General features: G+C 27.1%; 1 protein-coding gene across 3 annotated transcripts in view; it reads left to right on the plus strand.

Moving 5' to 3' along the window:
• The first annotated feature begins 852 nt into the window (after positions 1–852).
• The window catches only part of LOC141526134 (uncharacterized), a 30,156-nt gene continuing 13,640 nt past the window's right edge, over positions 853–17,368 (plus strand). The window contains exons 1-2 of one of the 3 annotated variants that reach the window (XM_074240940.1): positions 853–980; positions 5,411–5,474. In XM_074240940.1, the coding sequence (XP_074097041.1) occupies positions 947–980; positions 5,411–5,474 (98 nt within the window). In that variant the 5' untranslated portion in view covers positions 853–946. Of the gene's footprint in view, positions 981–5,410; positions 5,475–9,007; positions 9,028–17,368 lie in introns of those variants that run through there. The other 2 variants (XM_074240941.1, XM_074240943.1) reach the window with 2 other exon arrangements.

The following is a 17,368-nucleotide window of genomic DNA, read 5'->3' on the forward strand; positions in this document are numbered from 1 at the left end:
AATCAAGCCAAAATAAGAAAATTTCTTCAGTTTAATATTAATTAAAAAAAAAAAATTTGGTATAAATTAATTATGAAAATTTTTAATAAATTTTTACAGTTCAAAGATTATGCAGTTACGAAATTTGCTGAAGGTACCGTGAGATCGAGGAAAGACGTAACAGAACAGCAGGCAGATGACGATGGAAGAACGAGAAGGAAGAAAAGAAAAATAGGAACGATAATTGAATTACGAAGAACAAAAAAAAATACTCACCCGTACGATATCGATTTTTTAAAAAATATTCCACTAATTGATCGTGAAAAATTGATTGATTGAATAATCCAAAGAGCTGACACGAAGCATTTCTGGATAAAAAAAAAAAAGGAAGAAAATAAAAATTTTAAAATCGACAGCGTACTTCGGTATAATAAAATTAATAACTAGCTTCACTGGGAAAAGACAAAGAGAATACTGGGTCATAGAGTATCGACTGGCAAAACTTGAATAAATTTATATTAATACCCATGATAAATGACAAAGCTGAAATTTTTATGTCGAAGGGCTCTTGAGTCTTCAACCCATGACTGAATTTACTTCATATTTTCTCCCGGGAAATTGAATTAAAAATTAACACGAGTAAACAAATAAAGCATATTCAATTTTAAACATAATAATAATACTTTTATTCGTACTCGTACAGTGATAAAGGACGATCGATGTAAAATACTATTTTAAAAATTTAATCAATTCTAGTTCCAGTAAGACAGAAAAAAAATAAAAAAATTCTGGTCGTAAATCAGAAGAAAACATTAAATGTGAAAATTGACCCTTTACTAGTACGTGGTGGAGTCAAATAAAGTGTGAACTAGTTTCGTAGATGTACGTATATATATTTATATCGGGCGCCATTGGTAACCGAAGAAATTCAAATTGAATCGGTAATACGAGTTATTTCACCGGCAAGATGAAGCTTGGAGATAATATGACGACTGTAGAAGGTGAGTTGTAAAATATAAAAAGTGAATCATTTTTTTTATCTGTCTTCACGATTTTTAGTATCATTATTATTATTATTTTTCTAGTAGATATTATTTTACTCTATTCATATCTTTATCGATAATTGAAGGCTAGAAGTAATGCACCAAGTTTCTACCTCATACTTCTTTTTGGTCATTTTTATTCTCTTCGAAGATAGATGAGTTTTAAACTTTCTTGTTTTTCAAAACGATCTAACTTATCTCGGACTAATACATTTATTTTTAGCCACTATAATTTTTACACCAACTTATATTGAGATCATACTAAATTCAATAACTCTAAAAGTAATAGGTATGATTTTTAATTAATTACAATTACTTTCTGTCAAAGATTAACACTCTTGATCATTCTATTTGTTTTCGATTTCAATCGTAATTTTTACAGAGGAAAAGTAAACTCGGGAAATTGAATAGAAATCGAAAGGACGATTCACCCTAAGGGCTAACTCAGAAACGTTTTTTTTTTTTTGTCCTTCAGAACCTTGGAAAACTTATTACTTATAAATCTAGAGTTTAAATTGAAGAATTTCGAACGAATCGTAATTGGTTTTTTTTATATTAGGTGACTAGTTCTGATTTTAATGGAATATGGGTAAAAAGGATCTAATACATTATCTAATTAATAACTTTTTTGTCGGTTGTAATTGTGTTCCGGTGATTTTTTTTTTTTTAGTTTGCCGTTCGATAAAATAAAAAACTAGGCCGAAATTGAATTCTATGTCCACTTAAAGCTATATCCGAATAATAATGTAATTTACATAGTGAAACACTTTGTTTAATTAAATAATTTTACCCATAATTAAATTTTCAGTATCATCACCGTCATGTTTTTACTTATTAAAGTCTATTATTTTACATGCTTTCTCTTTTATTATAACTTTACATGGATCTTTTGTAATTTTAATTATACTTAAAGTTAAAATCAGTCTCACAAAAAAATCCTGATAGAAGGATTTGTTAATTTTTAATAAGCATTATTAATTTTAATCAATGATTTTTAATAAGTATTTACCAAAATTTAACAAATATTTATTAACTGTTAATGAAAATTTTTTTAAACTCTCGAATAAAAAGTGAGTATAAAAATTCTACCATAAATTGATTTTTATTTGAAAAATTGGAAATAAAAAAGCAATACTAAGCACAAAATACAATATTGGTACAGAGATTGAAAAAAAAAAAATTTTTTTTTAATTCTATGCGGTACATTTTTTTTAAGCCGATATTTTTATTATTTATTCAACACAGCTAGACATTTCTTTTTATTTACACCAAAAAAATAATACACTGATATTGACACAGAAATACATCAATTTTAAAATAAAAATAACTGGCCATAAATGTACATATATGTATAAAAGACTATATATACTGAACAATATTGTAGATAACCAATTGATGTTGAAAACATACAGATGGATTGACACAATGTCGAGAGGCCTCAGGAAATTACATTCCGGCTATAGAGACAATACATAGAGATCAAACGTACAATTCACTTTGAAAGTGTATGGAAAACGGTCATCCGTTATAATCCTAAAAAATAAATTTTTTTTTATTATTTGTTTATGTCTCAACTCATCTGAGAGAATTTTTCCTATTTTTGTTCTATTTCATTATTATTTTTTTTCCATTACACGGTCATATAAATTCATATTTGCGACAAATCTTCAAATAACAAATGTTCATACCGTATAACAGGGTCTTTAGAAGAAAAGAATTCCATTTCTATTTTCTTTGCTGTAAGAATTGTAGAGTTACATTTATTTCATTGAATTTAAATTGCTGACTCTCGTAGACATCTTCTTACATTTGAATTCATAGATGAGAAGATTTTATGGAATAAATTATGGTGAATAAAATTATCTTGCGTTCAATTCCACTTTACCGTAGGAAAATAGTCCTTAAGTAGCTTTTTAAGAAACTTTTTTTCTCTATCTTGTAAAAAACTTTGTAATTATGAATTAAATTGAAGGCAATTTAATTTATTTCAATTAGTATTAGTACTGGAGCGAAAGTAGAAAATAAAAGTCAGAGCAATTATTTTCCATGCATGATACTAGAGTTTTTTTTTTCTACCTTTGATCTTCCAGAGCAAGAGAGTATTATATATATAGTCTGAGAAAATAAAGTAACTCTAAAACGAAGGATCCTTCAAGGTCCCATTACATTTAACTCGGATTTGCAAAGTAGTAGAAAAAACGTGACATCCGAGTGTGAATTCCCGAGGGAAATATTTTAAGCCGTAAGATGGACGGCGGGGGAAGATGGTCGATCTTAACAAGCATCGAATGTTATAATTCTATGCTTGTATAGCTACCTTTGAAGTATTTTTCTGGTTAATAGTCTACTATCAGACAAAATAGGTAGAATTTACATAATTTTTCATGTAAAAATTCTTTGTAAAAATAATAAAAATTTTTGTTATTTTGTAAAGGGAAATGTTTTGTTACTCTTTCATTCTCTTACTTGAGATCTTTGAGCTTGATTCTGAGATTTATTCGAGTCATTTCATTTACTGGTTTATCATTGTCCTGGATATTTATTTAGTTCGTAACTAGTTTTTCTTTTTAATACAAAAAATAATTCCATCTTTAACATAATACTTAATACTTTGATGAAAAATTTTTACTTTGATTTATTGTTTCTAAAAATTAAATTATCAATCATATTAAAAAAATAAAATTTAGTAATTGCTGGTTCAAAATTTGTCCTTGCATTTTTCAATGTTGAATTTGTAATAAAAAATTTAAATTAATCAATAATCCACACCTAAAAATTAACCTTACACGGAATGTAGTCTGGCGAAAATATTATTTATATTATCTGTCAAGACGTTGATGATCGTATTATCAACGTGAATATTCATTAAGAGACGTCAGACAATAATGTCTCTACAGGATGAATAAGAAATATGTTATTAAGTAATTTTCGCCCACGTCTAGTTATTAAATTTGTAGCTATATAGTCTCCATGACGTAAATTATAATGTATATACTTAACTAAATATTAAATGCAGTCTTTTGGAATAGTTGTGAAATTAATTGTTGGATTTCAACTAAATATCAGATACATTTCTGCTTTTCTCTTTATGTGAAAGATAATTATATCTTCAATAAGTAGAAAAATTAAAAATCTTAATTTCCTTTGAAACAACATGAGCGTTTATGTAGCGAAAATAATTACTTTTTAAATTTTTTGTTCAAATTGTTAGGATAAGAATTCTCTTCTTGTATAAGAGTTCTAGTATTATGTAAGCCGGATTAGAGAGGAGGAATGGGTGAAGCTTTTTTCACTTTTGCTGCCAAAAAGAGTGGAAAAGGAGTTAACAATCTTACGTAATAGAACAAAAACTAAAAATTTTTTAAAAATGATATTTAAAAAATATTTTAAATATTTTGGATTTTTTTTTACGTATCTATAAAGTGATAAAAAATTAAATTAGACCCGAAGAAAAAATCTTAAACTAACAAAACCTTCTTGAGAAAACAAAAAAACTTCTTGAGCCAAGAAATTATTCTTGGTTTAAGTAAACCTTTCTTGGCTCTAGAATTTTTTATCAGTATACAATAGCACAAAAAATACGTCATTACATTAAAGTACATAGTCGAGTTACAAATGTGATTCCACCATTTTTTTTCAACATCCTAATTTTCTCCATAAAAATATTCTCGTAGACAAATAAATCAGCATAATTAATTCATGGCAAAAGTATTTCTTCTAACCATCCAAAAAATACCGATAAACCATCGAGCCAGACGAGTTTAATTATAACAATAAATTACAATAAATTGTTTAAGCAATATCTATCTATTTCTGCGTGGATTATTAAAGTATATAGTTATGTATCTGCAAAGTTGCGCAACGTTACATGACGATATCAGTGGCCTGCCGCAAAATTTCAAAACCTCATTAACATCCCTAAAGCCATTACGTGCACTCGGGTAAATGCCAAGGCTCCTTCGAACCCTCTACTCATATACTCATTCTGCATACAGAATAGCTTCGGTTGCACTGAGGATAGTGGAGATAGAATCCTGGAAAATGGAGAACAGACACAGGAGCCACCAAGACTACTTATTCGTACTCCGATGCACATTTTTTTCCTTTGCTTTTATTTTTATCAAATGCTTCGCTTTGTCATTATTTATTCTGCAATCTCATTTTCCTCTGTTCATTTCCCTATTCATTTATTTATTTATTTATTTGTCTCCTTTTTAACTTCCCGCTGAGAAAATCGAAGATTTAAAAAAATCGGGAAGTTATTGGTTTTACTCCGTTTTGCAAAAATCGAGTTTTTTTTTTTATTTTGTTATCAACTTCACTCACACAGTACACAAAAACATTGAGCTATAATTTTCCTGTACTAATTAATGTTTATTTTTTTTTAGGCAACATTTGGAGTGACGTTTGTCCCCGTAAAACTCGACCTCCGAGAATCGGCGATATTCCAAAGTAAGTTTTTCCTCTAAAATAGATTTTCATTATTTTTTTTTTTCGTACACGTGTAACGAAAAAATCAATAACTTTCTCTCTCTCACTCCAGAGTTAACTAATTCTCTCGAGGACCTATAATCATAAATATTTCAGAAAAATTTAATTAAAAATTAAAACAAAATATTAATTCCAAAAAACTTTAAAGAATTTAATTATCTGGTTAAGTTACAAATATAAGTCATTTTGAGTTAAAAATAATGTAATTTTTAGTTCCGTCAAAAGATTGTTATTTACGGTGTCCACAAAAAAATAAACGAGCCGAGCACTTTTATTTTAGTGTTTGGCTTCTTGCTTCAAAAAAAAGAAAAAAAAATTTCTTTTTATACTGTGATTTATTTTATCTCTAAATTTTGTTTTGCTTCAATCTCCCCCTAGCAACTCTAAATAAATGTCTTGAGATCTTATTTTACCTCTATATCTCATTATGTCATGGATTTCCCTAATTATTCAAAGAAAAATAACCTCTTGAGATTACAATTATTTTTGAGAGATGACTTATAGACATTTCTCGGTAGTTTTTTAGGAGGATTTCTTATAAATTTATCTGGGGAAAAAGGAGAAATTGCGAAGGGTAGCTTGAAGATAATTCAAATTATTCAAAATTTCAAATTAATGAACTTCCATTCCTGGAAAATTCATCAAATTATTTCCTTCGTCATGAATTTTAGCGGTGTAAATAAATTATGTTGAAATCGTGTATTATTAAAGTATAATATAAGAGGGAACATAATAATAATAAAATTTTCCGTCAATTCCACCATGAGACTAAATGCAATAATTAAATTACTAAAGAGAATCTACTAAAAAGAATTTTTTTAAAAAGAAATTTCAAAGTTTAGTAAATTTTCAATCAGTACAAAAAAAATATTAATTTTCACCCAACAAAATAATTAAAAATAAACCAATACTTATAGTTTCAAGTAGACTTAATTTGAGCATAAAGTGTTATCATTAAAAGCACTATATTTACATCCATTTCTCAAGGATGCTAGCTATTACGATAACAAGTCCTTGTTTTTATCTGATTTATTTAAATTTTCTCCCTTTCTTCACTTATCCTTCGTGCTCTCTGCACGATGCGGCCGCGTGTATCGATATACGAATAGATACTTTTTTACATTACAATACTTGAAGCTTACGTCTGGCAAATCGATGATATTGAGCGCAAAAAATTGAATGCAAAAATCGGTATAAATAAACCCTTATAAAATAATTAAAATTACATGCGTAATTCCTTGAGAAACAAATACCATGTCTATTCACATGAAACGATAATTAAATAATAATTATAACTATACATTGTTTCACTAGTTAATGAGTAACTGCATCAAGGAACCGGAAGTTCCATTCGGTTCATTAAAGCGCCTTTGAAGATACTTAGCAAGCACTGAAAGATTATTTTTTGCAGAAACTCTGTACCAAAGTTAACATAAATTATTGACAGCATGGAACGTTGTTGTTATTATTATTTATTACACATACATATATAGATATGTAGAGAGCTGTCGCATATAAGTAAGTCTTCGTCTATACATACACTAGGTGGAAAGCAGCGTACATTAATCGATGTTTAGTAAGTAAAGGGAAAACTGTTGCCTCGTGAAGCTTGCAACAATTTGTATTACACAGCAGAGCCGTCTATCTAGCTCAATGGAGCACATCAAAGCTCAATCATCGTAAATATCTATTTTTGTCGATTGAAGGCCGTCTATAAACTTTTCCTGATATAAAACCCGACATCCTTACACCTTTCCATCCTCGTATCTCATACAAGAGTTATAAGAGTATAATATTTTATATCTAATCCAATAATATAATACATATTGTATACTCATTCATTCGCGACCGGTTTCGACTTTCAATTCTGTCCGAGACTTGCGTAACTTTCCATTTGATTCGCTTCGAAAGAAATGACTTATTAGTTTTTATATTTAGACCTTTTTCATCAATTCAATTATTTATATTCTGCACAATTGTTTAAATAAAAATAGAAAATTTAATGATTATAAAGTGGGCTGTTTGTGGTTGCCATTCGTTTTTTTACGGTATTTAAAATTGTTTTGACTTTAGTCACGATTTTTTTTTATTTAATGCTATAAGTACGACTAAAAATAAGTTGATAAAATTCAAGGTAGAGTAGCGTGCTTGATACCGATCAGACTATATTTAACTTAAGCTTGTTCATTTTGGAATTAATTTAAAGTTTTTACTCGAAAATTTTTAACTTTTTACCTTCGATTTTTGAGAAATGTGAACAAATATTTTGATACTTATTTCCTATAATCAATCTTGTTTAATGGGAGTAATAATAATAATTCTCAATAAAAATATATTCATGCAGTACGTTTAGGAGAAGAATTGAAGCTGCAGGATAGAACATTTTTTTAATTAAATTCTGTTTGGGAAAACGGTCGTTAAAAGTTATACATTTCATTCATTGAAATATTACTGGCTCTGTATCTAAAATATTCATCAAACAGAATAACACAAAAATTTTGCGCGGAAATTGATACGGGACAAAAATTTCTCAACAAATTGCATAGACTTTTATTGTCTATCGATGAAAAATTGCTCAAATTCTAGTCTCTTAATTTATTTTAGAATTTAGAGCAAGCAGAAGTTTTTTAGCCAATAATTTTTAATAAATGGGTAGATTTTTTTACAACTTCCTTTTATTATTTTCATAAACCTTCATAAATTTTTTTTAAGGCATTTTTTCATGTATTCTACAAACATAAATAAAACTAATGCTTCGACAAAAAACCGTGTAATTACAACCAATACGTCATCCCTAATTATGCTCACTAAAACGATAAAAAAAATATAAAGATAATTTCAAGAAAAAACGTTTCAATTTAAAATAAATTTATTCCGTGTTGTGGTGTCAGTAGGAAAAAAGTGGTTGATAACGATAAATTCACCAGCTAACTCATTTTCATGGTAATGATAATAAAGTTGACTTAAGGAATGCAGAATTAGTTGTATAATTAATTAAACACATTTATTCCATAATAACTATAATTAAAATGGCTTCATGGTAGAGAAAATAATAATAGTAAGATAAAAAAAAATAAGTGCTTAAATAAACTCAATTGTGCTTAAATTGTCGCGTGCTTTTGCAGAATGTTATAGATATACGTGCATATAAATATATATATTTATGGTCATGTATGTTAACTTATAAGATCCACCGAGTGCTTTTCGTGCAGCAATACAAGGCTCTTAAAGTATTTAAACTCCAGACTTTGCGAAACTTTATGTTAGTCAAGTTCTTGGTTCTTGGTCAAGGTTCTCCCACCAATTATTTATTATGTTATAAAGTTGTTCAGGCATATCGTTTTATTTGCATGACGTAGCCATGAGAGTTAACATTTAAATTAACTTTTACTTAGTCTGCTCTTCACTGTCAAATCGCTCGAAAGGTTTTGTATTCGATTTTATTTATTGGGATAAGTTTTTTAAATTTTAAATGTTTTTATAATTCGCAAGAAAAATTACTGCTTGGTTTTATGTAAGTGACTTTTTGTTAAAATTTGGAATAGTAATTTTGAGTAAAATATTGATAATATTTTAAATTATAAAAGACAATACTTAATTTTCTAAAAAAGTTTTATAATTATCTCTCTGAAAAAAAATTTTTTTCATTGTGTAAATTTCACATTTTCTTTCAAGATGGTTTTAAAAAGTTTTTTCCGTGATATTTTGCATTTAATAATATCGGAATAAAAATTTTAAATATCCTTTAAAAATTTTAATTATTCCTTTCAAAACTTGAGAAAAAATGTATTTCTTTAATTTTAGTAAAATCGCCTCATATAATAATCAAATCCGGTTAATTTATGCGTTATCGAATAAAAATAAAACCTATCATATTATAATGATACTCGATATCAATTACTGTAATAAGATCTTGTGGTTGAAATTTCATAGGATTAGAGTTATTTCAAAAAAAACACGTGGGATCTCATTTTCAATCATTTTTATTGCTGTCATTTAAGTAATCAAATGATTATTATCATTGTTCCTTGTTAAAATGATAATGAGGGTTTAAATTATTAATCGTAGTTCAATCAGAGTAGGGAACTTTTATATACTGTATTTATTTAATAATTTAAGTTTGAAGTAATGACTCGGTTGTGAGTAATACATAACAACTTTGCTGATTATATCATCATTTTAATTTACTAAGTGTGTTTACAGTAGCACCGTAAGTAAGTAACGTGTAAACATAATTAACACGAAGCACATGTCATTTGGGTTTTACAAATTCAATTCCGACATTATTTTCTCGAAATGAAAGGTTTACGTAAAACAAATTAAACAACACAATCGATAAACTACTGCATTAAATTGTTGTGCGACCCTGACAGCCGATAAACTTCCGATAACCTTTGCACAATGATAAAATACACTTATACTTTGAAAATTGTTTTTTAATACGTTGACAATTTTACTAAGACTTTTGTAATTTAAAAAAATTTGAAAATTATGCACAATATTAAAGTATGAGAGTAAGAATCGCGCTAGTGATAAATTAAGGAGATCGGGGAGGTGTGATGTGAGTCCGGAAAAAAATTAAAATATGAATATCAGTAAAGTTAAATTAAAATAAAAAAACAGTGTTTATCCATTTACGGAAGGAAATTTTCTTTTGTAAAATAACAACGTGTTTGCACAACGATCGATCTTACTATCTAAGCCAATGCGTCAATGGAGCGGAAAACAAAAACAAATATGATCTGAGATATATAAAGTCATGGTCAAAAGGAATTTCAGTGTCAGTTAATTGAGTAAAGTGGCCTATAAATTTTAAAGGCCTTGTTTATTGTTTTTTATGGAAATTTATGAGCTCAAATATAAGTAAAAAGTTTCTAAATAGTCGAAACCATCGTCATGTTGAATTGCATATAATACCGTTTATGTCTATTTGCGCTACTTGCAATTTGTCATACTCTACACTAAACATCCTACCAAAACAACAGGTTTATGTTTGCTAGGTTATTTGAATTAATACAAACTGCATATATTAAAGTAAATTCCAGTTTAAACTGACACATATTAAACGTATTTCTCTGCTCTGTTCCGGAAAGAACGTAATTATATGGATCTTAAATTTATTCATTCAAATAGAGTTAGTGGGTAAATAGGAATAGTAAATGATGTTTGACTAGCTTCTTTTCAATTTTATGCATTTCATAATAATTAATTAAAAGTCATTTTAAAAAATATTGAAAACGAAAATTTTGACATTTTATTCTATGGAAAGAAGTAGTTTTGAAACTTTTAGATGGAAATATGATCAATGATTACTATATATTTTTCTTTGATAATTTTTCTTAAAAATGTTGATAAAAATGAACGTGGCCTAATTTTCAGTGACAAATCAAAGGTTTTTCCTTTTCAGTGATGACATTAAATTTGTAAGCTAAATTGAATCCCACCGTTATAATTTTATACATCCGGCAGTAGTGTATATTCATCCGGGAACATATATCTTCCATTTGTCATCATGTGTCTTGGTATTACCACTGAAATTATAGAACACATGTTACAGAAGTATCAATAATTAAGGGAATTAGTCAAATTAATCAACAATTTCTGTACATTAATAAAAAAATAATTTTATTTAAGAAAAGAAATCTTAAAAGAAAAAAATAATTTTGAAGAACATTCTTGTATTTAATTAATCAGAAAATTAATTGAGCAAAGAAATTTTTTTACATCAAGTTAAAAATTTATTTTTTCTACTTGATATAAGACAAAGAAATTCTTCAAGATAATTTTCTTGGTACAAGATTATTTCTCTTTAATCAAATGAACTTTTCTGTCCCTGCAGAAAATATCAAATAAGCTAATTGAATTCTTAACATCTGAAAGTCTATAAATCTCTTGCGAATTCTTGAGGATCTAAAAAATCATAGCAAGTTTGAGTAAAAAATTTACAGTCCAGGTAAAATGACTTCAATCAAGATATTAATTAAAGTGAATGGTATATAATCAGGTGAGTACATTATCACATATTTAAACAATTGTCTATACATCGCATTTATAATATATATGACTATAAACAGTCATATATATATACAAACATAGACACAAATGATATGTCGAGGACGGTGTTGCGACGCTGGGGTCGCGTCGTTGGTTACAGCGCGATTGGTGGTGGGAAACACGCGGTCCGAACTTCGACTGAGACCACTACGGTCAGAGTCTGGTTCTGGATCTGGCGCAGGTCGGAAGAGAGTCTCGGGACCACAAATGTTAACAAAAACAGTGTGTTTAAATGTAGTATGAGCTCCGATCTGAAAACACGTGTCAATAATTTTATGATTTGTATATTATCTATGTATTTTATTGACTATCTATCTCCAATAAAATTCACTCCGAATTATATAGATCTAATCAAATAGACTTACGTTGTTATTTTTATTTTCATACTACTTGGAAATAAATTTATTTTATGTGTTTTTGTACATTATACAGCCCACAGAATTCATTCCATGTACTTTTAATTTACGAGTTTAATATTTGTTGAAATTTGTGTTTAGTGTTGTTATTTGCTAATGTTTTTATTGTGTTGATATTTAATTTTAAATTACAATTAATAATTAGTCATTATCACTTTATTTAACGAAGCACTCATCCATTTACTACTTTTTTCACGGTAAGTCGAATTGTGATGAAAGACAACGATAAATTTGGTCATAATTTGGGAATATGAGGCGTTAAAACATTTTCCAAGCAGTTTTTAATTTATAAATATCATTTAAAAAATTTATTTTAAAATATTCAAATTATTTTATGAATTAATTTTTATCATTCTACTAAAGACATTGATTGTTCTTTACAATTTATAATTTACAGCGGAATAATATTTTTGCCGCGTGCGAATAATTATTTCGAGAGTAAGAGTAACTTATTTTTTCTGTCATCTGCAGTGCGCTTTTAATTATCCGGGTACAAGAAAACTTTTAAATTGACTTAACTTTTTAAATTTATTGAAAAAAATCGTTCGATGTTATTGAAAAGATAAATTATTTTACTCGGAGTTGCGCATTTAGTCCATGCCAAAAAATTAAATCAAGAAAGTATATAAGCTTTGGAAAAGATATAATATATAAATTAGTAAGGTATGATACTGAGTTAGTGTTGAATGAAGTTACTTACGAAAAGAAGAGAGAAAAAAATTAGAAAGTGTAATTAATTGACATTCCTTTGAGAGAATTTCCTTTAAATAGTTTTAAAAATTAATAAAATACCTTTATCAAGATATTTCTATTAATTAATTACGATTTTTGGGTAATTTATTTACAAATTATGATTTTTAAATAAAAAAAATTGAAGCTTTTATTAATTTTATGAACTTATATCTATTGTAAAAATAATAGCTTTTAAGATTTCACGCTTCAAAAGACTTTAAGTGTAAGATGTGCTATATTTTTTTGTAAAAATGCGGGTCTAGTCGGACTCACTCATCTTTAAAAGATTCGGAACCGGTTATCTACCTAAGGGATTTCAAAAAAAATTTATCGCATTTGTGCGTGTCTATAACTTTCACCTTTTTAAAAAATTTGTATTTTAATCGTCATTATAATAATATGCAAAATAAAAATTCTTAAAATTAAATTTTTTATTCAATTCACTACAATTAGAAAAAATATATTTTTAATTTATATTGTTTTGACTACTAAAAAAAAAATGAAATAAAAAAAATAACGATTTTAATGTTCGATATGAGTAAAATAATTACTAAAAACTCTTTAAAAAAGAAACAAAGTGAATCCTTGAATCACTGAATATTTTTTCAGTCGTTATTTATTTTATGTAGGCATTAAAAAGTTTATTCAGTTTCAATAAATGTCAAATACACCGCGTTCATATTTGTTTACTTACTATATTTTATACACAATGGTTATTTAGCGCTCACATATATGTATGAAATTGTTTTGATTACGTGGGATGATAAAAGCCTGTTCCTCCGTAAACTTTGAAAAATATATCCACGTACGAGTAATTATAAAATTACATGCTATCGAATGAAATTTTGTGTGGGAAAATTGACAGTCATTATTTTTTTGCACAATTTTTATTTGAAAAAAATTACTCTCATTCTACCCACGATTTTAAACATTTCATTACGTTAATCATAATGAAGAGCTTTTTAAATTAATTATACTAACATAAAAATCCAAAAATTGTCGGAGATAAATTCTGATTTAATATATAAGAAATAATAATGATTTATAATTTACAAACAAGATTAAAAATAAATAACATCAATAATAATAAAGATTTATAAACTTAATAGTGATGAAAATAATATTTCACAACAATCTTACATATATTGACATCTATAAAATCATAAAAAATTTTTCTTGCGAAAAAATGAACCTAAGAACATAATTTACATACATAATTAAAAAAATATATATAAATATAGAAAAATGACAATTTTATAATTGCGCTAATTTCTTATTAAAAATACCTTGCATCAAGTATTCTACATAATATATTTATGTATCATAGTAACGAAGATGAAAGTTGTGACAAGCGTTACATAGTTCATTCTAAAAAAACCTCATGGAATTTTTCTTTCATAAAAAGTAAATAACTATACAACACCAATTAAATTATTATTACAAGAACATTTCTCAATAAACGTATTAGTTAAGACGTATGCATCTGTATAAATATATAAACATAAAAAAAAAAAAAAAGTAAATATGAAATAATGAATAATGCAATGTAGCATATGAAAATATTCTCCGGATTATTGAACCGTAAAATAGTGAGTGATAAAAAATCTTTAGTATATAAAATTCAACATAAATTTCGTTACCAAAGTTCAGTTATACACTTTTACTATACTAATTCCTATTCGGTTACATTTTTGATTTACTGTATACATTTATGAATGCCTTCTCTATTAGACATATGGAATTTTGATAGTGTATTCCCGCAATATTCGATGGAAACTAAATAATAACAACGATTTAACTACATTGCTCCATTACTGTGGCTTCTTTGTGGCATCAGCTTTATCACTTGCGTCATTCATAACATGTGTTCGCGTATATTTATATATAGAACATGATAAATCATTATTCAATGATTACCCGTTGTAACACATGTAAATCTGTATTTAAGTCTTACCTATCTATCAAAAAAAAAAATTCCTCTGTATGTCTCATTAACAATTGCATAAGTATGTAAAATAGCCGTAATCGTATTGCTTCCTTCGTCCTGTGACTTAAAATACATTAATATTGACGGGGATCCAAAAAAAATTTAAGTCAGTTTTTTTTATTGAAAATCAAACCGCATTTGAATGTTTGGACCTGATAAAAGTTTTGCTGATTAAAATCAGAGCATTGAAATAATTGATTGTACTTTCGAAAGTTAATTTTTACCGGATAATTTTTATTTAAAATCTTTTTTATCGGCTTTTATCATTTACGTCAACATTGAACTTTAGTTATAACTCAAATTATATTTATTATTAAAATTTACCGGGAAGAAAAATGATATTTGACTGATTACATATTGATAAATAGTGATCTATGTCATTATGGATAACGGTGTAATTAAACATACTATTGGATACTTGTGCTTATTCAATCTAATTATAATATATTTTATTTGGTATAATTCCGATGGTATTATCGTCATATATATTGTAGAATATCATATAACAATACAAAAAAATATTGAATCAATATCAGAGTTTAAGATGTGCCATTTTAGGCGTAAAATTTTGTATAAAAAATTTTTTTCACCAGCTAAATTAAAAAAAAAAATATTAAAATTTTCGGTTATTAAATTTTTGAAACGTTCATTTTTATTTCCAGGATTTTCTAACTATACATAATTTAATTAGGTGAAGTGTCGAGTTTAAATGCCACAAATACCATACGTTCGCTACGTAACATAAAATACTACAATAATAATAACAATCAAGCTTGACGTAGGAGTGGTTTTATGTTCCATTAAATATTCGAGGATTATTAGTACTGAATCCATAAATATCATCCGACGCGTATATTTATTATCCCCAAAAGCAGTTTATTCATTTCTGCACTTAGATGACGTTGCCCAGAAATATAATATGAATATGAGTACATAAAAAAAGCTGACCGAATTAATCATATTCATCTTTCGATATCGCGTAATAATATAAGACGGTATTATATAGTTTATGGCAACGTGACAAGAATTGTGTGTTACAACTTGACCTTTTCTCTTAACTGGGAAGAAAAAATGTGGGGGCGATAGGTGGGTCAAGACTCACGGGACTACTCGATGAGAGATAACAACTTTGTGTTGCATTGGATACTTAAAAAATTCAATAGAAACAGAACACATAATACAAGGTCTTGCCGCAGTTCGCAGTTCTGTATTTCAATTGATTCTTTAGTCAGCTGTTTTTTATCTTCATTGTTTTCTTGATATTGCCGATATAATCCTATTAAATTTTCATTTATAAGAAAATTAAACATAAATTTATGATTTCTCGAAAAATTTTGATCATTCAAGTAAATAAGTATTAAACTAATACTTAAAACGTTTATTGATGTTTAATTGATGTCAGCACCACGATAAAAACAAATTTTTTATTAATGTTTCACAGTTCACTATCTTTTATGACGTGCGTTGTTTTTAAAAGTATTTATGATAAAAATAGTGAATTTAATTAGAAATCATTAATTTAAATTTGTCGCTATTGATTGTCATTTAAAAAATTTTTTTAAATTTTAGGCTCATAATTTTAACTTTTGCCTATTGGGTTTGTTGAGAATAACTCCTGAATGACTCGTGAAGTGAAAGTTGACAATGACTCGCATCGAGAGGATCGGAATTCCCCAACTCACATTGTATTAATTAAAATTGAACTGGTCCAGGTCGGAATCTTTGAGATAAAAAATTCCTCTCATTAAAACAAGCTTCGATATTATATGAATAGATTTTAGATCGCATGTGTTCGTTGTAGATCTTGTCACGTCAATTACTCCAAGATACGATACCACACACTAAATTTTATTGAATTACGAGGCCTGAGGGAATATAGCGCTGCTCTAACTTCCACGTAATTACTATATGTAATTTATATCTTTTCTATTGATTTAACCCGTGTTATGATGATTATCAAAATTAATACTCGATGAGAATATGTGTTCACAGGTTATATTTAGTCGTCAATATTTATTATATTTATATTTTTATTCACTTGTATTGATATCAAAAACTTTGATGTTATTGTTACTTTCGATCGATAATTTATTAATATTTAGGGTAACTTATATCGTTATATTGGCTTGTTTTTAATATTCTTATAAGCTGGAAAAATTTTAATGTCTCATTAAAAAAAAAAAAAATAATAATAATAATATTAAATCAGTAAACAATAACTAACAATTTTTTGTTAAATTAGTCAATAAAATTACTAAAAATAATGTCATAAAACTAAGATTGAGAATTATCACAATTCATTATTTTGTTTCCCAATTAAAACTTGCCAATAATAATAAAAATACAAATTGTTAGTGTAGATATACGATAATTATTTTCACAGTTGACGATTTTCTCAATCACCGATAACAATCCAATGCTATATTATCCGAGTAAATCTATCGCCATTGATTGTAACCAGTTAACGTCACCTTTCTATATCCTTCCGTTTATTTAATTGCCATTTAACAATTTAACACAAGCTGATATTTATTTTCAATCTCTGGTTCTTGATTCTTGTCATTTTTTTTCTAAATAAATAAATAAATAAATAAAATTCATTGACGTTTCTTTGATATTGTAGACGTTAAAAGATTAAATCTTAATTTATTTTAAATTAATCAATA

The sequence above is a fragment of the Cotesia typhae genome, unplaced genomic scaffold, assembly GCF_013202065.1.
Source record: "Cotesia typhae breed Kobodo isofemale line unplaced genomic scaffold, CoteBio_Ctyphae contig_33, whole genome shotgun sequence".
Taxonomy (NCBI): domain Eukaryota; kingdom Metazoa; phylum Arthropoda; class Insecta; order Hymenoptera; family Braconidae; genus Cotesia; species Cotesia typhae.